The sequence below is a fragment of the Canis lupus genome, chromosome 7 (genome assembly GCF_048164855.1).
Source record: "Canis lupus baileyi chromosome 7, mCanLup2.hap1, whole genome shotgun sequence".
Taxonomy (NCBI): Eukaryota; Metazoa; Chordata; class Mammalia; order Carnivora; family Canidae; genus Canis; species Canis lupus.
Genome location: NC_132844.1, coordinates 70,032,491 through 70,054,409, shown reverse-complemented (window position 1 = coordinate 70,054,409; position 21,919 = coordinate 70,032,491). Strand labels below are relative to the sequence as shown.

The following is a 21,919-nucleotide window of genomic DNA, read 5'->3' as shown; positions in this document are numbered from 1 at the left end:
GAGGAAGAAGACTAGGTAGGAAGGCTAGGAACAGGTAAAGCAGTCACTGCAACTACTCTGCGTGAGAGGAAAGAAATAAAAGGGTACAAGTTCTTCACAGATTAGAGTGTAGACAAGATCAAGGTGAGCAGATATATAACCACCCATCATCAAGACTCTGGCCAGGTGTGGTCAACTCTTCTCTCCCAGTAAAGAGTAACAAGTTCAAACAGTTAGGACTATCCTTCCCTCTATGCAATCCTGTCAGTACTCTTCAACAAGTTCTGTAACAGATATCTCAAAGAGTCTCTAATTAGTTTGCAGAAGTAATTGCATGCGAGAGGAGCAAGGCAATTGGTTCTGTATCCCAGTAACTCACTGTATATTTTGGTCATTAAATAGGAATGTCCCTGAAAATAATGGCACCTGTGAATCTAGTAGCTCATGGCTTTCTAACACAGCTCACTCATCCCTTTCTAGCCCCATTTATTTTTCCTAGAAGGCCAAATTTCCTGAAAAGGGCATGGGTTTCCATATTTCCATTTTTATACTTGCCATTTATGCTGTAACTCTCAACAATGAGACTGTTCATCAATATTTTTGAGTTGTTAAATCAAATGAACTCTTTGCAACATTTGACACTGTTGGCCATGCCCTCCTTCCTAAAATGGCCTATTTTTTGGCATCATGAATCTCTCCTAGTCTTTTTGCTCCTACTTCTTTGGCGTCCTCTTCTCTGTCTTCTTTGTGGACTCCTTTCTTAACAGCTGGTGTTCCCTGGAGTTTTGTCCTCAACCTTTTCTCTTCTCACATTTGTCCTGGATGGCATGCCTTCAGATGCCTCCTATTTGCTGATGTCTTCCAAATTTACTCCTTGAGCTCAGTTCTTTCCCTGAATTTCATACCACCCATATACTCAACTGCCTTTCAACATCTCCACTTGACCTCCACAGCAGTTCTCAAACTGTATTCTCCACAAAAGTGTCCCTCAAGAAATTTTTTGGACTGTAAACTTGATAGTAGCAATTTTTAAAAAGATTTTATTTATTTATTCATGAGAGACACACAGAGAGAGGCAGAGACATAGGTAGAGGGAGAAGCAGGCTCCCCCTCCCCCTGTCCCCCTGGGACAGATCCCCCAGTCCGGGACTCTGGGATCACGCCCTGAGCTGAAGACATGCTCAACCACTCAGCCACCCAGGCGTCTCGATAGTAACAATTTTTTATTTTTAAATTTACCTCAACACAGAGGTAATAAGATGCCAAACACATAATAATCTCATTATGTAATCATTTATTATATTGAATAAAACTCTTCGAGATGTAGGCAATAGACACCAATTCTGGCTAACTTAACTTTTAAAATGGCAATTTACTGGAAGGATACTGAGCTAAATTCATAAAATCAAAAGAAGAATGGAATAAGCTAGCCTCAGGAAGGAAAGCCTCAGGGGTCTTAGCAGCAAGAGCTGAGCTGCTGTTAATTACGCCTCACCCTTAAAGACCTCCAGCCACCATCTCCCAAGTTTCACATTGCTGGGAGAGATGATCTGATTGGCTCAGCTTGTATTAGTGTGTATCTCTGGATCAATTAGCTGTGGCCAGGCACAATATCACCCCTATGTATCACAGTTATTCCCAGAGAAGGGAGAATCATCATGAACCAAAAACCACCTCAATACGCTATCTTCAACAGATGACATGCTGGACAATTGCATGACATCATCTGAGACATTAACACAAGGTTAAATCTGTGTATTAATGCTCAGATAGCATTTTCCAACTAACTGCCTGAGTGATATATGTCTTCCACTTGATCTCTGGTCTGTCACAAGTCTTGGCACAAATTCGAAACATACTCATAATATGATTCAGTGCTGACTTAGTAATAATAAAAATTTTACATTCCACTAATTGATTTCTTTTAGATCTATGACTAAAATATATATATTTTTAATTTTATGGTGAAAAATTTCAAACAGGGGCGCCTAAGTGCTCAGTTGGTTAAGCATCTGACTCTTCTTTTCAGCTTAGGTCACGATCTCAGGGTCATAGGATGGAACCCTGTGTCAGGCTCTGCGCTCAGCAGAGTCTGCTTGTCCCTCTCTCTCTGCTCCTCCCTCTGCTGTCCTCCCACCTCTATCTCTAAATAAGTGAAAACTTTTTTTAAAAATTTCAAACAAACATAAAAGAGAATATAATAAATCCTCATTTTACTCTCATGAGCTTCAACCTTCTAAAACTCTTCCATTCTTGTTTCATCTATTCTGTTCCATGTCCTTTTTTTTTTTTTTTTTTTTTTTTTCCTTTTCTGGGCTATTTTAAACAAATTCTGCCATTATATTTCTCAGATAACTTTTCTTTTAACAGAATACAATACTATTACCACAACCAACCAAATTAAAAACAATTGTTTAATTTCATTTAAACCAGTCTGTGCTCATTTTTCCCCAGTGATCTTCAAAAATGTCTAAATTCTAAATGAAAAGCAGTGTGTTATGATTTCCAAACTGCATTCATTTCAAAAGTATTGACAAGTTTTTTCTTTCTTTTTTTTTTTTAAGATTTTATTTATTTGAGAGAGAGAAAGAGAGGGAGGGGGAGAGAGAGAATGAGCAAGCAGAGGGGAGAGGCAGAAGAGAGGGAAGAGGAGACTCCCCGCTGAGCAAGGAGCCTAATGTGGGGGGGTGGGGGGGGACTTGATCCCAGGATCTGGAGATCATGACCTGAGCCACAGCAGATGTTTAACCATCTGAGCCATCTAGGTCATTTACATTAGGTCTCAAAAACCTCTGTTGATGGTTCAATAAAGAATTCTAATAGGCAAATGAAGTCTAGCAATTACAATCTTGAATACCCTTCCATCTCAAAATTTACAAAACTAAGCTCATTACCCTCCTTCCCAACAAGTTCCAACTCCTATATTCAAGACCTCAGTAAATAACTTGACTATCCAATCAATCATCTAAGCCACAAATCTATGAGTCAACCTTGACCACTTCATCTTCCTCAAATCTTCTCATCCAATTGTTTAGCAAGTCCTATCAATTCTACCTTGTTAATATCTCTTGCATCTGTCCTCTTTTCTTCCCATTCCCACTGGCTCAGGCCTTCATTGATTTGTTTGCTTTTCCCTGGATTACTTTAACTTTCTTCTTCTTGATCTGTCTCCATTCTTATTTTCTAGTGCTGCCAAAGGAATCTTTTTATTATGCATATTTCATCACATCATACTTTGGTACAAAAACCTTCAATGATTGTAATCTGCTTCCTTAGTATGATCCTTAATGACCTGAACTCCATTTAACCTATGTCTGTATGTCCTTTGAGATGAAATCTCACTTCCCTCAGGAAGCCTTGGAACCTGGAACAGGGATTAGTGGCTTCTTCTGTATGCTGCCACAGCTCCCTGTGCCTGCCATTACCATCATTTTTCTTGTACTACTCTCTCTATATATGTGCTTCACAGTCATCTCACCCTCACTGCAAGATCCTTAAGGAACCATGTCCTATTCTTTTTTTTTCACACTCTTAGCATCCACCAAGAAGATACACCAACAAGTAACTGTTCACTGGATGAATGTGTGGTGTTACTGAAGATGATGAAACCGAGACTAAAGAGCCCTCAAGCATTAGATGAATGATAGACAATCCCTTCAAACAGTCAACAGTAGGTCTTACCAGTCATGCCTATAGGCTACCCTGCAAATACTTTCACCTCCACTGCCTTCCCTGTGCAACCCACCATTCTCCACACTCTTCCCATTCCATTCTAGGTCCTTCCCAAGCTACATGCCAACTGCCATTTTCTTCCTACTCCCTTCCACCTCCTGTTTCAGAGAGTGAACCTAGTCATCCATCTCCCATTTACCCTCATTCCCAGCTCAATATCTCTTCACATCCACGAATGAATGTTCATTCTTTCTTTTAGCTACTTTATTAGGATGTAGCAACTCTGTCAACTACAAGGTTGGAATTTATTATTCCATATATAAATAAGAAAACCATGGCTCAAAGAGGTTTGTTTGTTTATTTATTTATTTAGCAAGTATGTATTGACCACCTTCTATCTGCCTGGCAGGATGCTGGACACCAGACACCTACCATCATCACACTTATAATCTAGTGAAAATAGAGATATTAAACAAATCTAAAAATGCAAATTATAAAAGGAAGGGAAAAAAACTGAGATCTGTTAGACTAACTGGAATGGGGAACCTAATGATACGGAGATGAGATCTGAAGGGTGAGTAGGAGTTAGGCAGAGTGGGAAGAATGCTCCTCTTGGAGGGAACAGCAGTAGCGTAAGCCATGAAGACAGGCAAGAGACTAGCTAGCTCCTTCAAGGAAGTGAAAGATCAGTGCGGCTGGAGTATAATCAGCAAGTAGAAGATGGTAGATGAGGCCAGAGTCGGGCAGAAGCAAGACCACGTGGGACCTTGTGGACCACAGGGAGGCTTGAGCCCCCTTCTAAGCATAGATAGTCCTGAGATTGCAACTACTTTATTCCTTCTCATCTCACATGTGAATGCATGCTAGCTGACCTACCTCCAGTCTCTCCGAACCCAATCCATGGTGCATCCTGTTGCCAAATAGATCTCCCTATAAAGGTAGCTTTCACTTCTCCTCTTAGAAAAGTTAAATAGTTCCCTTCTTTCTACTATATTCAGTCTGGATTACTTGGCCTGGGTTTTCAGGTTGCCCATGCTCTGTATTCTTTTTTTTTTTTTTTTTTTTTTTTTTTTTTTTTTTTTATGATAGTCACAGAGAGAGAAAGAGAGGGCAGAGACACAGGCAGAGAGAGAAGCAGGCTCCATGCACCGGGAGCCTGATGTGGGAATCGATCCCGGGTCTCCAGGATCGCGCCCTGGGCCAAAGGCAGGCGCCAAACCGCTGCGCCACCCAGGGATCCCCATGCTCTGTATTCTATCCCCAGCTTACAGAAACTGCTCTCAATATCAGTAATGACCCCCAATTACCAACCCATGAGTTTTCCTTCTTTGTCTGCAGAATATCACTTTCTCATTCAATCAGAACAAGGTTCTTAACTTGCAGTTCCACAAGCCACAAAATTCAGGGGTCATGAACGTGGATGGAATTTTTTAAAGTCACTTTTATTTCCAATAACATCAAACTGAAATTTAAGTTTAGGAATGTAGAAAGCAAATCTTTGTAGTACTAGCAGTACCTGCAATGTTTTCATCAATAGAAATCAATTAATATTTTCATGTCACATACAGATATCTCAAAATATCTCTATAATTTAATAAGTTGTTAGACTTGCCAATAAATCATTTTATTTGTTACTTAAGAACCACATGTATTATATTAACATGGAAGCACATATTACTGGATCATCACACACTTCTTTAAACATAATTCTGATAATTATGTGTTTTATTTATACGTTTACAAATGGTATTGTCAAACAAGGTCCTAAGGCTCTAGCAGACTGTCAAAGAAGTCTATGGCACAAACAAGCACAACTCCTGATTAGTCATTTATTCAACAAACATGAAGCCCTTACTGAGGCCTTGTCTTGTTCTGGCATCTTCATATTATGTAATTTTGCTTTTCTTTCTTGTTTAATACTCTTCCATTGGTTCTACTTCCTATTCTGTTCCCTGAATAAGGATCTAACCCAAAGTTCAATCTTCGACTCAAAACTAAATTCTATTTTATACTTCCTTATAAATCTCATCTACCTGCATGACTGAATCAAACATCAATTCAAAGATGACTCCCAAATCTACCTCCCCTGATCTTTTTTCTCAACTTTAGTCCTAGATCTTAAACTACCTGCTGTGTTTAGCAACCAGAAAAACAGATCATCCATGGGCAGACTACTTGGGTTCACATCCCAGCTTAAGATCACTTACTAAAAGTGTGACCACAAGTAAATTATTTAACATCTATTGCTTCAATTGCTTCATTTGAAAAATGGGGATGATAATAATAGCATCTACTTCATAAGGTTATAAGAAAGGAATTAAAAGAGTTAATACATATAACAGCACTGGGGCACCTGAGTAGTTCAGTTGGTTAAATTTCAGACTCTTGGCTTTGGCTCAGGTTATGATCTCAGGGCCATGAGACCTAGCCTTCATTGGGCTCGTGCTCAGCAGAGTCTGCTTGAGATTTTCTCTCCCTCTCATCTCCCACCCCTACAAGTGTTCTAAATAAATAAATAAATTTTTTAAAACATTTTTTTAAATTTATTTATGATAGTCATACAGAGAGAGAGGGAGAGAGAGGCAGAGACATAGGCAGAGGGAGAAGCAGGCTCCATGCACCGGGAGCCTGACGTGGGATTCGATTCCCGGTCTCCAGGATCGTGCCCTGGGCCAAAGGCAGGCGCCAAACTGCTGCACCACCCAGGGATCCCTAAATAAATTTTTAAAAAGAAAAAAAAATACATGTAAAGCACTTATAACAGCCCCAAACACATTTCAAGTATTCAACAAATGTGAGCTATCACCGGTCTCATCTCCTTTCAACCCGACATTTGTATTCGGTGTTTATTAACAGGTATCATGCTAGCTACTGCGAATATGAAGACAGGGTTCTTATCTAACGACATAACATGGGTCAAGGAATTGCTCAAATGACTCCCCAGCTAGTCCAAGCTTAATGGCACTAGAAATCTTTTTACAACACTGCCTCAGATAAATTTATCTTCCAATCTTCTCTTCTCTTGCTTTACCTCTTATGGCTTATATCCTATTCTGGCCAGACTGGAGTGCTCTGCTCTCCGTGAAGATGGCCTGTGCTGTTCTGCTTCTGTCTTTCCTCACACCATTCCAATGTCTCAATTATATACTTGACAGAAATGATGACTTACAATGATTATTTCCCCAATACTATGAATGATGCCCCATAAACATACATTACAATTTCATCTAAGTCACATACTTAAGTATTCATTCCCTTCAACATTTGCTCACTTTGTGAGCACCTCACATTGACCAGTTACTCTGCCAAGAGCTGTGAATATTTTTTTTAAAAAGAATACAATATGGGGATCCCTGGGTAGCTCAGAGGTTTGGCGCCTGCCTTTGGCCCAGGGCGTGATCCTGGGGTCCTGGGATCCGCGTCCCGCGTTGGACTCCCTGCATGGGACCTGCTTCTCCCTCTGCCTGTGTCTTTGCCTCTCTCTGTGTCTCTCATGAATAAATAAAATCTAAAAAAAAAACAAACAACAACAACAACAATATGACCGTGTTCTCAAGATCAAAGTCTAGTAATGAAACATGTAATCACATAAACACCACTCACTATGAAAGGTGCAATCATAAAAGGAAGGGACACCAAGGAATGAGCAGTCAGCTCAATTTGGGAGGCAAAAGTAGGCTTTTTAGATGATGGATTTGGGGCTTTGATTGATTGGAGAAGTTTATTCCGTATAAGAGAGCAGTATGTGTAAAATACAGAGGTATAAACCAAAATGGTCTGTCTGGGGAACAGTTCATTATGGCTGGAACATAGGGCCCAAGGGAAAGTGGCCACACACAAAACTAGACAGGACTTTCTGGCAAGCATAGGCATTTGGGCTTTATCACACAGGCAATAAGGAATTAATACAGGATTTAAGCAGTAGCATATGGCCAGAGCTGTGTTTCAGAAAGCTCAGTCCTGGCAGTATTGTGGCAGAGGCAGGGAAGAAAATCTAAAGCAGTACTGTTGAATAGAACTTTCTGCAATAATGGAAATGTTCTATCACTCCTGCTGTCCAATATGACAGCCACTAACCACATGTGGCTAATGAGAACTTGAAATGTGACTAGTGCTACTGAGGAACTTCAGAATTTAATATTAATTTAAATAGCAACATGCGCCTAGTGGCCACTATACTGGACAATACAGCTTTAGAGAGAGGGAAATCAGTTGGGAAGCTGTTGATGTAGCTCAGGTGATAGGACTATGACAGAATGTGATTCAGTAAATACTTAAGAGGCAAAATAGTAAGTTTTGTGGGTATAAAGTTGTGTGTGTGTGGGGGAAGAACCCAAGAATGGGTTCCTAGATTCCAGGCTTTGTGACTGAATAGCTGCAATTAACCAAGGTAATACAGAAGCAGATCTAGCATGCATAGACTGCATCAATTTTAAACTGGTTTAAGTGCCCGAGAGTTAATCAAGAGGTAATATTTAGTTCCAAGTTTAACTCCGACAAATCTTTTGAACTTAAGGCTCAGCATGTGTAAAGACACACGTTTAAGAGGCTTAGAGCCACTGAGTGAGATTAGAGAAGATGAACAGAACTAGAAGCAAACTAAGGCAAAAATCCTGACAAACATCATCAACCCATTAGAAGAAGCTAGAGTCCACAAAAGAAATGAGCAGTTGGACAAGCAGGAAAAGAAACAGGTGAGAATGGCCACAGAAGGGGCATCTGGGTGGCTCAGTTGGTTAAGCTTCTGCCTTCAGCTCAGGTCTTGATCCCAGGTCCTGGGATCCAGGCTGTAGTCCCTGCTCTGCAGGGAGCCTGCTTCTCCCTCTCCTGCTTTCCAGGTTTGTGCTCTGTCAAATAAATAAATCTTTAAAAAAAAAGGAATGACCACAGAAATCAAGGGTGTAGAGAATTTCAGGAAGAAAATATGATCAAATGTCTAATGTTTCAGAGGTCAAGTAAGCTGAGAACTGAAAAGTTCATCGTGACTGCCAATCAGGTCCTTGGTGACATCTGCCAGAACACTTTCAATAATGGAAGAAATGGACTGAAGAGTGGGAATGGGGCTTAGAAAAATTTAGATGATATTTTCAGGTCTTGACTGTGCAGGATAGCTCAGAGTAAATAGTCTACAAAGGAACACAGTATTGGTAGGGTTTTCCTTTTTTGAGGCTGGCAAACCAATACAGGAGGAAAGTTTAAAATACTAATGGGAACGAAATGGAGGATAGCTTTAGAGTGACAGGCTAAAGTTGACCAGGTCTAAAGAAAAGGAATTCCCTTACATCCAAGAGAGGATTTCTAGTACAATACTAAAGGGTTACAGGCAAGGCCCAGTTTATAGGACGGAGATGGAAAATCCCGAGTCCTCCCGCAGATTGGCTCTTCTGTTCTGTTCTTTTGGTGGGGAATAGAGGTTATGAACTACAGTGAGGATTTGAACCCATACACTGAGGGTCAAGGGAGAGATTACTGGCTATAAACAAGTAAAATGTTTGCTTTAGGTGGCAATAGAATCACCATAATATCCTTAATTTTTATGAGATTGATTTAACATTTATAGAACAGAGGGCGAAGCCTCAGGAAAAAGTAGTTTTAAATGAAATAGAGCACGAGATCAGTAAAGAAGTGAAAGTGATCAGAAGGCTCTAAATTTTGTGGAAGGAATGAGTCGAGGCTGGCAGGCGTCAGTGAAGCGATGAAGTAAGTCTAGGTAGGTTCAGGGGAAGTAAGAGGCTGTAAGGCTGCTTAAGACAAAGATGCCGGAAAAAACGCCCCCATCTACCGTTCTCAGCTCATTTCCCGCCCGCGGCACCAGGAAGGTGATAAACCCCCTTTCCCTTTGTCGAACTACACCAGGGGAAGGCCCCACCCTGCAAGCCCTCACATCCCCTCCCTCACTGACAAGAGCTTCGAGGCGCGCGTTTTTTCTAGACTGTACAGCGCGAACCAAGCGGCGACTTACACCTGGGTAAGAGGAACCAAAGCAGGCTGCCCCCCGGCGAACGGTGAGGCCACCGATACTGAGGGAGGAGGGGCCGCTCAGACCAGAGATAAGCGCGTCGCGCCCGCTTCCGCCCCACCCACTGCGCGCGCTCTCAGGCCCAGCGAGGGAGCGGCCGTGCCTCCGGACGCATGCGCTCTGTTGCGCTCCCCCGCCGACTCCAATGCTCCTTTCCCCTCCCCCAATCGGAGCTCACCCTTGCGCCTGCGCAGTGCACGTTCTCGGGCTGTGGCAGCCATGCTGAGCCCGTACGGAGAGGCTAGTGGGGGGGACGGGGTCGACGACAGCGGGATAGGAAGCCGGGGATGTGGAGAAGCAGCGGCATTAGAGCGCCCCGGCTCTCTGGAGATAGGTCAGGGCCATGCAGCCTCTTTGGCCTCTTGCGCGACCCCCAGAAACCTTCGGAAAACTGTTCCTCGTGGGGGGGGGGGAAAGGGACGGCTGGCACGTGACCCGGGTCAGCCAATCTGAGTGTTGCTGACGTGGCGGCGCAGCCCCGACGATCTCCCCACCCCCCCAGCTCACTCGGGAAGGGAGGGGCGGGGGGTTACGCCCCCTCCCCCAACACAGCTTCGGTGTCCCGGGGGGGTGACACCCCGGATTACGTCCTCTTCCCCCCCTCCCCCCGCACCAAGCCGAGGGGAACGTTGGCTCCCCCCTGGAAGATTCCAGGTTCCAGGTGAGAAGGGGCCCTTGGGGGGGCGGGGATGTTGCTAGTTATTTAGAAGCTTAACCAATGGTGGGGAGTCCGGGGGATAATTCTTGGGGTTCAGAGAAGAACCTGAGGGTGGGAGGGTTTGTCCTTCAAACAGTTTACAGCCAATGGGAGCGTGAAGGGGGGGCGAGCGGGAGAGGGCCCCTCAGATGGGGGAGGGGAATGGCCAACCTCGTGCCTCCGTACCAATTGGAGGGCAAAGGGGCGTGGGGGCGGTGTGTCCCCCCATTCCATTCGTCCCCTGGGGGTAGAGGAGTCCGGAGCCAGGTGAGGTTTCTTTTTGGCGGCCGGAGGAGAGAGGTGACCTAGAGGGCTGAGGAGTGGGAGTGGTGACCGTATCGCCTACTCTTGGATGTGAATGGGCAACCTAGGTTGTGAACTGAGATTGTTCCCGGGCGCCCACTCCCTGTCTCCCCAGACTCCGGAAGGAGCGTTTCTGTGCTTTTGTGTCAGCGGTAGGAAGCTCGCAGTCCCCACATGGCATGCTGGAGGTTACGCTTCGAGTCGCTTATCGAGTTTGTGTGCATTCACGTGGACACGGCCTGTGGAGCCTTCTGCACAAACCGTTGCCTCGGCGGGGTCTTAGAAGGCTCAGCATGTGTTACCCCAGGCCGGGGAGGGCTTACAGGCTGAAAGCTTGGGGTTCGCTTGGGAACAGAAACCAAGCCCAAGGTGGGTGCGGGGAGGGCTGTAGAAAGCGTGGTTCAGACAGGAGCGAGTGAGTCTTAGGACCTGAAATGATTTCACAGCTCACAAGGTTTCGGGTTTCTCCAGGGTGGCGTCTTCTGCCTCCTCCATCCCCTCCCCCCATTCCTGAACAGTTCTCTCCTTGTGTACTGCGGGGGAGGGAACGAAAAGGAGGAGAGTTACTTTTCCAAATTCCTGACTAGCTGTTAGCCTCCCCTGTGACTCATGGTGGGGTGGGGGGGGGGGGGAAGGGAGGTTGGGAGGGAGCAGGGAGCAGTGATTTTCCGGAATGCGGGAAAGTAAGCCAGAGTAAGGTCTGGCTGCCCTTTGGCTTTCAAAGACCCAGCATTTTCGCGACCTCCTAAGTTTTTCTTCCCGGCCGGCCCCCCTAATGGGCCTCTGCAAACTTGCGAGGCCTCGGGTGGAGAACTGCAGATTTAGGAGGCTGGGCCACTAGGGGGAGGGGTGGGGGGAGGGGAGCAGGCCTCAGCAAAGTTGCTGTGTCATTGCCCTCCCTACTGCAGCCACCCGCGCCATCCCGCATGTACTTGTGGGGCCGAAGCCTGGTCCCTGCGTGGGGGAGCGCGGTGGTACTAGGGGAAGAGGCTTCCCTCCCGGTGTGCACTTCTCCCCGCAGGGTTTGCCCGACCGGGCTGGTCGAGAAGACGTGAGGTTGGCGGCCATTTTAGACGCAGTGACCGAGGTTAGGGCTCAAGAGCTCCTGCGAAAGGAGGGTGATGTGGTCGGAGCGCAAGGACCTAGGCCCTCACGAGCCTTTCCGGGGTGGAGGTGGAGGCGCTTACGTTCGTTGATTTACATTAATTTCCTTTCTCAGATATGCAGTCAGTTTTCTATCTTCGTATCCAGAGAAGGGGAGCTGGAGAGGGAGACCTCCCGCTAAAGCCCAGGTTGGGGATAATTCTCCCAGAAGGGGTGCGGGGGTTGGGCGGGGGGCCCAGAGACGGCTCGAGAGATCCGGGTCTTGCATTCTCGGTCTTGACTCCAACATAGTCTAGCCCTGTGCGGGTAACCGAATTGTGGGGAAGAGTTAGTGAGTGGGTTGGGGGAGGGGGCGAGACTGAGCTCCCAAAATGGCTCCTGCCCCTCCTCGGAGGCGGACAGCCCGGGGGGAAGGGGAGGAGGGGAGAGAAAGGAGGGGGAGGGTTAATCTGAGCTGCAGCCGCCGCCTCCGCTCGCCCTCCTCCCTGGCGCTGACCGATGGACCAGCCGCTCCGTGGGGAGGACTCCGGACCCTCGTGGGGGGATGGGGGGCCCTGCCGCCCCCGAGGCGGAGGGACCCTAAGAGGGGGGATTCGGGCCTGCCCTCGGGGTTGGGGAGGGCCGGGAGCTTGGGAAGAGGTCTGAGCTCGTCAGAGGGGACTTCGCAGAACTTGTTTTTTCGGCTCTGAGCCGGACACCGGAATGAAGTTTGGGGCGGAGGTGGGTTTCATTTTACAGAGAAATGGGTATGTTTGGAGATTTTGCCTTCACTTTAGGGCTGCTGGGATTTTGCCGAGCAGGCGGATACTTTATGGGCAACTGTGAAGGGATTGGAGAAGTGCTTGGGTGTGCGTTTGGGGAATATCCTAGACTTGGTTGTCTTGTGGGTAAGCTAAGCCTTTGAGAGCCCGTGGATTCTTTGTGCCTTTGTCTTCCGATTATTTGACCTGGGGAAAGGGAAGGATTTTTTAGACTGCAGCAGGCCTGTATTTTTTATTGTGGAGCTCGGGAACGTTAGATCCTTTTGCTACGTTCGGGAGCCCTTAGTTCTCCGCCAGAGAGCAGGCCGCGGCTTCTAAGATGGCGTCTTCTTCCTCCTTTCAGATTGCTCACAGCAGCGGCCTCTTCGCCGAGAATCACCGCCCGCCAGGCGTCCTGCGGCCACACCCTGGCGGGCCCCGGCTGGCTACGCCCACGCGGCCCCTTCAGTCCCGTCGGCCTGGCCAATGGAGGATCTGCAAATGTCACGACCTGCCCGGGCTTGGCAGTCGCCGGTCGCACCGGGCCTGGACGCCTGGGAAGACTTTGTTGCAAGGGGAGGCGGGGAGAAGTCGCTGCACCCATGCCAGCCTCTCTTCCTGGAGTCGTCGAACCACAGCGCAGCCAATTGGCTCAGAGATGTGGCGGTTTGCCGGTTCCCTATGGGTCTATGCGGTACTCTTCTGCCTAGTGACTGACACCTTGGAAATGAAGCCTATGACGTCATCGCTCCAGCGAACCAATAGGAAACGCTCCCGCGGAGAGGTGTTCCGCCCCTTTCGACTCTGCTTCTTCACGCGCGTGAGCGAGCGTGCGCGCGCGGAGGGGGTGGGGGAAATCTCGAACACGGTGGCGCGCATGAGCGGCGAAGCTCCTCCTCCCTGCCTATATATAAAGGGCTGGCGCGGGGCTCGGCGGCGCCATTTCGCGCTGGAGTGGAGCATCCTCTAGAACGAGCTGGAGGATTCTGCCTACTGATAGCCTTCGAGTCGTCGGGGGCCGCCATTGCAATCCACGTCCATCCGTTTGGAAATGGCCTTCGTCTCGGCCTATGACCGGTCCCGGCGGACAGTACAGACCCCATAGAAGCCCCCGACGCTCCCCTTTTTCGGGCCCCGCCCAATCCTCGGAGTCTGTCCACCCCCTCTACTCCGCCCTCAAGAGGATTTCAAAGATGGAGGCGGCGGCTCCCTAAACCACTTTTCGTGTTCATCCGCCTCCATCCGAGATCGAAACGGGACCTCGTCCGCTGCGGGCAGTCCCAGCAGGAAGAGGGGATCCTTGCAGATCAACAGCGGGCAGTATTGACGACGGTGTCCGGGATTGGGGGCCGTCCTAGTGTTTGAGGAGTCCGTCCCCCCTTGCCCGCCTCTGCTGAGGCCGCCGCCATTTTCTCGCTGTCCGCCTCCCGCGGAGCGCGCCAAGCTGCTGGGAGCTCTCCGAGAAGCAGCGGAGAAGACTGCTTTCGTGCCGGCCCGACGGGGGCGGGAGTTGTCGACTGGAGGGCCAAGGGCAGGGGCCCTCCACCCCCCCACTTCCCGGGTTATGCTGGAGCGGGCGGTAAGGGGAACCGAGGCCACCCGGACTTTCCGCGGCTGAGGGCAGCGCCGGTTCCCCGTGGTCAGGATGCTGCAAAACGTGACTCCCCACAGCAAGTAGGTTCTCGCGATCCGCGTGTGGGAAGATGTTGGGGGCTGCGGCACGGGGACGTGGAGCGTCGGGTTCGGAGGGAGGACGGAACCGACTCGGGGCTCGTTGCTATTCCATGGCGCGACTGTTGGCTTTTGGGCTCGCGGAGGGGGTTGGGTGACGGTTTTGGAACGGTGGTCGAGAGCCAGGTACTGCGTATGGAGGGAGTACAGGTTGTCCATTTATACGTTACTTTTCTCGCCGTGGTCCAGTCTAACCTAGTCGAACAGAGCTGGGTTGGCGGCGGAATGTAATGGGAAAGGACAACGTTGAGTGGGGTAGCCGGTCCTGCAGGTGGTGGGTCTGGTGTGTAGCAACGGTTTATCATAGGTCTTTCAGGGTGTTGAGTGGCCACATCAAGCACCTTATAGGGTTGCCATGGTGATAGAGCCTGACTGGCGACGGAGATGGCCAGAGTGGGGCAAAGGGATTACTTTTCGTCTATGGGTTTGTGTGTCCAGCTTAGGTCATTGAGTATTCTTTCAATGACTGAGTCAGTTTTGTGTTGTGTTGAGGATTTGTTTGCATGCGTTTTCTTTGGAGGGGATGTTTTGGATAGCTCTGAGAGTTACATTCGGGGCAGGAGGGTGGAGCTAAGGATTTTAGTCCAGCTCTGCGGATGTAAACAATGAGATCTCCCATGTAGTGTTTGTAGTTCTGGGCCCTGGGATACCCCTGGTCGTGACTAGTAGAGAGAATGTAAGTTTGAACCACTTTGGCTGTCGATTCCCAGAGTCTGGTGCTAGAGTGGGAGCCGTTAATGTAATTTTTTTGGCGGGGTGGTGGGTGGTCCATCACTATCCAGCTGAAATGTGCTGACCTTGACTGGGGACTGGGCCGGGTCTATTTTTGAGTCTTTTGGAGGAGGGAGAGGAATTCGAGTAATTTCTGGGGTCTGGCAGTTGGATTATTCCAGGCCCTGAAGTCTGACAAATGCCCCCCTTGTCTCAAAATATGTTGGTAAGGTTTTCCGTTAGGTTTCTGATTCATTCTCTACTAAAAATTAAACAGAGCTTGTGGGGAGGATGATGGTGTGTTCTCTTGTGCCCAGATGGATTCTTAGGTGTCTCATCAGCATTTTGTAAAATTTGCTTCCTATTTTGTTCCGCTTTTCACTCGTTTCCCTCAGGCTCAACCACCATGGCAACCACCAAGCCCCTAGTGAGGAGGAAGCTTGGGGCTTGTGCTTCTTTGCTCCACCCATTTTGCTTAAGTCCCATCCTGTAAAGCTCGTAGATGCTTTGCTGTTATTCTATATGAGAAATTGTTTTGGGGCTTTACTTTTAAAGGAGTGATTTAAAAAATAATAAATAAATAAATGAATAAGTGAGTGGTAAAGCTTGTCGGAATCTGGATAAGTGTACTCAACATAGGGAAATAAAAAGTGGGGGAGGGGCAAGAACAAAATCTCCACTGATTGTTGGGATATGCTGGCTGTGGTTAAGATCCACTTCCGTAAGCTTGATTGTTTCTCACCAAATTCAAAACCTGGATTTATTGAGTATGTAGTATAAGTGGCAGTACTGATTTTCATAAAATTACAACATCTAATTATGCCTCCCATTTCACAGGCTCCCTGGGGAGGGGAATGCAGGGTTACTGGGGCTGGGCCCAGAGGCAGCAGCACCAGGGAAAAGGATTCGGAAGCCCTCTCTGTTGTATGAGGGATTTGAGAGCCCTACAATGGCTTCAGTGCCAGCTTTACAACTGACCCCTGCCAACCCACCACCCCCGGAGGTGTCCAATCCCAAAAAGCCAGGACGGGTTACCAACCAGCTTCAATACCTGCACAAGGTGGTGATGAAGGCTCTGTGGAAACATCAGTTTGCATGGCCCTTTAGGCAGCCTGTGGATGCCGTCAAACTGGGTCTGCCGGTGAGTAGGGATACTGGAGTCGGGAGGTATTGGGAATGAAGAAGAATGTGTGTGAGTGGAGGTGGGCTGCTTAGTATAGGTGCTGCGGCCCCTAGGGAGTTCCCATCTCTCTCCTGTAGGGCAGGTAGCCACCAGATATCTGGATTCTTGGTCCTTTGTGATTATTGATCCAACCGCTTGCTATCTTGGCATCTCTCATTGTGCCCCCTCCATGTGTCCTTCCTTAACTTTTGTGCCCTGGCTCCATTTTACAGATTCCCACCCCAGGTTGGGAGAGGACCACGGTGGCCAAAATTCTTAGCTTCTTCCTCTCCCTCATGCAGCCCATGGATAGCCAGCCCCAGAGGTAATGTTTCAGGATGGGAAACCTTGCAGAGTGGGTGGGAGATGGGTGGTTAGGGAAAGGCATAGATAGGGGCCTCCAACCGGGTGTTAAGAATCTCGTTCCATTTTTTCTCTGTCCTTAGTTTAATTGGGGCCGCAGTTTAGGGGAATACATATTTTGCATAGGGGATGTGTATGTGTGTGTGTGTGTTTGCTGGGGTCAGTAGTTTGTCTAGGAAAACTGGCATTTTCAGTGACTGATCTAGCGTTTCTTTCTCTAGGATTATCACAAAATCATAAAACAGCCTATGGACATGGGTACCATTAAGAGGAGACTTGAAAACAACTATTACTGGGCTGCTTCAGAATGTATGCAGGATTTTAACACCATGTTCACCAATTGTTACATCTACAACAAGGTGAGTTTTTTTATGTGTTTATTAATAGGTGGAGAGAGAGTGCTTATGTTATTATTTTATTGGTATAATGTTTGAAGGTGTTTTCAAAGTAGGTAGGATCTAGAAAATCTGAGCTCCAAAGGATACCCCTGAGCACAGTGATGGGATGTAGCTTCAGAAATCTGAAGGTGAAGGTTATTTAAGTAGAACATTTTCATACTTGGGGATGATGACCCTGTTTCTCAAAAGAAATCTCCAGAGAGATTTTTGCTGAGTAGAGCGGAATGTATTCTCCTTGAGAATCTCATTCCCTTAGATTTGAACTTTCATTATTTACTGCATATTGATGGACAATTGGGAGGATATGGAGATAAGTAGCCCAACCAGTGTGGTGGTTCTTAGTAATTATGACAAAGTTGGAGAGGTGATAGTAGTATTTGGACCTAGGAATAGGAATGCCTTTGAGAAAACTGATGTGTCTGCCTTTAACTGGCATTTGAATCTTTTTGTTTCCTGTAGCCCACTGATGATATTGTCCTGATGGCACAAACATTGGAAAAGATCTTCCTACAGAAAGTGGCATCAATGCCACAAGAGGAACAAGAGCTTGTGGTGACCATCCCTAAGAACAGCCACAAGAAGGGGGCCAAATTAGCAGGTAGGAAGAGCCGCAGTTTTCCTAATGGAGATAAGATGGGGAAAGATAACAGAACTAATCTTTTTTTTTTCTCTCTCCCACCCCACCCCCCCCACCCCCAGCACTCCAGGGCAGCATCACCAGTGCCCACCAGGTGCCGGCTGTTTCTTCTGTGTCTCACACAGCTCTATATACTCCACCACCTGAGATACCTACCACTGTCCTCAACATTCCCCACCCATCAGTCATCTCTTCTCCCCTTCTCAAGTCCTTACACTCTGCTGGACCCCAGCTCCTTGCCGTCTCTGCAGCTCCCCCAGCCCAGCCCCTTGCCAAGGTACAGATGTGTGGATTTCTTTGGGCAATGGGAAGGGAAAGGTCTTGAATGAGGTGGACCCTAAAAGGCTCACATCTTATTTTTCTCTACAGAAAAAAGGCGTAAAGCGGAAAGCAGATACTACCACACCTACTCCTACAGCCATCCTGGCTCCTGGTTCCCCAGCTAGCCCCCCTGGGAGTCTTGAGGCTAAGGCAGCACGTCTTCCCCCTATGCGTAGAGAGAGTGGCCGCCCCATCAAGCCCCCACGCAAAGACTTGCCTGACTCTCAGCAACAACACCAGAGCTCCAAGAAAGGAAAGCTGTCAGAACAGTTAAAACATTGCAATGGCATTTTGAAAGAGTTGCTCTCTAAGAAGCATGCTGCCTATGCCTGGCCTTTCTATAAACCAGTGGACGCTTCTGCTCTTGGCCTGCATGACTACCATGACATCATTAAGCACCCCATGGACCTCAGCACTGTCAAGGTACCCACTGCATGGGGCAGATGGGATGCTCAGGCAGTGATTGGAACTTTGGGTTCAATAAAACAATCAGTGACTTCTTACAGGCACACGGCGATCTTGATTCTTGGTATTTTATTTTTATAAAACAACGGGACAGGAGGTTAAGTACTTGATAATAGTATTTTTTTGGGAGTTGAAAACTGTATGGTGAGTTTTGTTTTCAAAGCAATATTAATGTCTAAGTGCTACTTAAGAGAATTGGGTTAGGGGAGTAAGGGGTTGGAAGGATAGGCCACCCATCCACCCCTATCACTTAGAAATGGTTTTTTTTTCTAGACGTAGATATTTCTTCAACCCACCCAAATTCCTTTGACTTCACACTTGAACCCCAGAGCATAGATCTTTAAGGTCATCCCTACTGTGCTCTCAAGAGAGGGCTACTCTTGCGGTGTCTGGGGTTGGCAGGGAAAGGTGAGTCTTCCTGCCTGTGCAGCTTCTGATGCTGCCTCCTTCTGCAGCGGAAGATGGAGAATCGTGATTACCGGGATGCACAGGAGTTTGCTGCTGATGTGCGGCTTATGTTCTCCAACTGCTATAAGTACAATCCACCAGACCACGATGTTGTGGCCATGGCACGAAAGCTACAGGTGAGTGTCACAGTTGGAATTTGAAGAACAAATGAGTCTGGGGTAGGGAGCTTTTTGTCCTCTGCTGTACCACCTTATTGTGAGGCTGTCCCAGTATATACAGTTTGTAAATTGGAGCTGTACCTTAACACTAGGTGGCTGGGTGTAATCGTGGGACCATTCACTAGTGTGGTTCTGAGGATGCCTTTTTCCCTAGGATGTATTTGAGTTCCGTTACGCCAAGATGCCGGATGAACCACTGGAACCAGGGCCTTTACCAGTCTCTACTGCCTTGCCACCTGGGTTAGCCAAATCCTCTTCAGAGTCCTCCAGCGAGGAAAGTAGCAGTGAGAGCTCTTCTGAAGAAGACGAGGAAGAAGACGAAGAGGAGGAGGAGGAAGAAGAGGAGAGTGAAAGCTCGGACTCCGAGGAAGAAAGGGCTCATAGACTGGCTGAACTACAGGAGCAGGTATCTTGTCACTCGGTTTATTTTGTGAAGTTGTTTATTTTGCCCTAAAATTTCTTTTTTACTCCTTTTATTCTGCTTTATTTTTCTGATTATACCTCTGAATTTTTGGTCTCCAGCTTAGGGCAGTACATGAACAACTGGCTGCCCTGTCCCAAGGCCCAATATCCAAGCCAAAGCGGAAGAGAGAAAAAAAAGAGAAAAAGAAGAAACGGAAGGCAGAGAAGCATCGAGGCCGAGCTGGGGTTGATGAAGATGACAAGGGATCTCGGGCACCCCGCCCGTCTCAGCCCAAGAAGTCCAAGAAAGCGAGTGGCAGTGGGGGTGGCAGTGCTGCTACACTAGGCCCCCCTGGCTTTGGACCTTCTGGAGGAAGTGGCACCAAGTAAGTTATAAGAGAGTAGGAAGCAGAGACCAGCTTGGCTATTATAATCTCAGGGTGGGGGGTGTGTGTGTGAAGTTTTATCTAAGCCAGAGGTCAACAAATGTTTAATTGGCAAGGTAACAAGTACTGATTTTGAGAACTGTAGAGTTCCAAAGTTCCACCCTGGTGGAATAATGCAAAAGCAGCCATAGATATTATGGAAGCGTGGGTTTAGAACTATTCTAATAAAACTTTATTTACATGAAAACTAGTGACTAGCTAGATTTGTCTTCTAATTTGTTCCTTCTCTCTGCACCAATAAATGCGTAGTTTTTCTTGTTTTCCACAAGTAGTAGTTTAGGGAGCAACAAGATGAGTTTCTGTCAGTATACCAACATCTAGTTCTCAAAGCCCAAAATAAATGTAAAGTGCTTGGCATGTGAGAAGGTCTGTTTTCCTGAGGAATATTCTAGTATCTCAACTCTAGTTGGCTCACCATTACCCTTGTGGGAAAACTGAAGCTTCACTCTGGCAGGAAATTAAGACTTCTGGATTTAAATACTGGGAATGTGTCGGGAGAGATTAGTGATGCTTCCCTAATTGATAATTTTTTGCCTATATAGACTGCCCAAAAAGGCCACAAAGACAGCCCCACCTGCCCTGCCTACAGGCTATGATTCAGAAGAGGAGGAAGAAAGCAGACCCATGAGTTACGATGAAAAGCGACAGTTGAGTTTGGACATCAACAAATTACCTGGGGAGAAATTGGGTCGAGTTGTGCACATAATTCAGGCCAGAGAGCCCTCTTTGCGTGACTCAAACCCAGAAGAGATTGAGATCGATTTTGAAACCCTCAAGCCATCCACGCTTAGAGAGCTTGAGCGATATGTCCTTTCCTGCTTACGAAAGAAACCTCGAAAGCCCTATAGTGAGTATGAAATGACCCTTTAGCACATTAATCCGGCAATCCTCAAGTAATTCTGAGGACAGTGCGGAAGAGGGTACTAGGGTATGCTTGCAGTCCGGATTGTCCACTTCTGAAGGTGTGGGGATTTGTTGGTTTCCTGATCAGGAAAGGAACTTTGCCGAAGGGAAACTGGGGGAAAATTAGGAAGACAAACCACGAGAGACTCCTGACTGGAAAACAAAGGATTGCAGAAGGTGTGGGGGGGGGGGCATAGGGTGACTAGGTGACGGGCACTTTATGGCAATCCTTAGACCTGGAGTGTTTCTTACTTCTAGCCATTAAGAAACCTGTGGGAAAGACCAAGGAAGAGCTGGCTTTGGAAAAGAAGCGAGAACTAGAAAAGCGATTACAAGATGTTAGTGGGCAGCTCAATTCCACCAAAAAGCCCCCCAAGAAAGGTAAGTATTCCTGTAAGGTACTATAGATTTACCACATCCCCCTTTCTTGACTCTTTCCTTGACAAACGGAGATCAGACTTGTACAATTTACCCTTCAATTTTGTTACGCAGCAAGTGAGAAAACTGAGTCCTCGTCAACACAGCAAGTAGCAGTGTCACGCCTCAGCGCTTCCAGCTCCAGCTCAGATTCCAGCTCCTCCTCCTCCTCATCCTCTTCTTCAGACACCAGTGATTCAGACTCAGGCTAAGGGGCCAGGCCAGATGGGGCAGGAGGCTCCGCAGGACCGGACCCTTATACCACCCTGCCCCGCCCCTTCCCCCCCTTTGCTGTGATACTTCCTCATCTCCTCCCCCCTCCCTCCCACTGTAGGAGAGCTGGCTCTGCAAGGGGGAGGGGTGCAGGGACATTTACTGAAGGAGGGACTTAAATGGACAAAGTTAAGATGGAGTTCCCAGCCCCATTGAGAGTGACCTCTTGGGCATAGAGCCCCCATTCGAAATGACTGGGGCGGGGCACGGGTACAGGGTGAGAGTGGGCAAAGGCCCTGATCCAGGGTTAACCTGAGGCCATAGCTGCCCTGTTCACTTGTAAAGGCCCTGTTTTGAGGTTGTTTGTTCTAATTTATTTTAAGCTAGGTAAGTCTGAGGGGTGTGGGGCCATGGTCCCCTCGGCCTCCATGGGGAGGGAAGAAGGGGGAGCTCTTTTTTTACGTTGACTTTTTTTTCTACTCTGTTTTCCCTTTTCCTTCTGCTCCATTTGGGGCCCCTGGGGGTTTCAGTCATCTCCCCATTTGGTCCCTTGGATTGTCTTTCTTTGTCTGTTGATTCTAACTTGTAAATAAAGAAAATATTATTCAAA

The 21,919-nt window shown here is 47.4% G+C and overlaps 2 protein-coding genes and 1 long non-coding RNA gene across 9 annotated transcripts in view; 1 reads left to right on the top strand and 2 right to left on the bottom strand.

Moving 5' to 3' along the window:
- LOC140637234 (HLA class II histocompatibility antigen, DM alpha chain) overlaps positions 1-10,077 on the bottom strand; it is a 17,194-nt gene extending 7,117 nt beyond the window's left edge. The window contains exon 1 of one of the 2 annotated variants that reach the window (XM_072833521.1): positions 9,849-10,077. In XM_072833521.1, coding sequence (XP_072689622.1) covers positions 9,849-9,891 — 43 coding nt within the window. In that variant the 5' untranslated portion in view covers positions 9,892-10,077. The remainder of the gene's footprint in view (positions 1-9,848) is intronic. The other variant, XM_072833519.1, reaches the window with a different exon arrangement.
- LOC140637237 (uncharacterized) lies at positions 3,007-9,830 on the bottom strand. The gene is made up of 2 exons (XR_012034471.1): positions 9,614-9,830; positions 3,007-6,363 (listed from the first exon to the last, which is right to left on the bottom strand). It is a non-coding gene; the product is annotated as an uncharacterized lncRNA (long non-coding RNA).
- Positions 9,881-21,919, top strand: BRD2 (bromodomain containing 2). 6 transcript variants are annotated; one of them, XM_072833515.1, is made up of 14 exons: positions 11,389-11,757; positions 11,890-11,962; positions 12,879-14,188; positions 15,794-16,097; positions 16,703-16,840; positions 17,339-17,477; positions 17,579-17,793; positions 17,886-18,260; positions 18,758-18,886; positions 19,083-19,334; positions 19,451-19,716; positions 20,319-20,623; positions 20,938-21,060; positions 21,172-21,919. In XM_072833515.1, the coding sequence occupies exons 3-14, from the start codon at positions 14,160-14,162 to the stop codon at positions 21,306-21,308; spliced, it is 2,412 nt and encodes an 803-aa protein (XP_072689616.1). In that variant the 5' UTR covers positions 11,389-11,757; positions 11,890-11,962; positions 12,879-14,159; the 3' UTR covers positions 21,309-21,919. The 6 variants fall into 6 exon arrangements, with proteins under 6 accessions (XP_072689615.1, XP_072689616.1, XP_072689614.1 ...); XM_072833517.1 differs by lacking the exons at positions 11,389-11,757; positions 11,890-11,962 and adding exons at positions 12,255-12,494; positions 16,352-16,443; XM_072833514.1 differs by lacking the exons at positions 11,389-11,757; positions 11,890-11,962 and adding an exon at positions 9,881-10,331.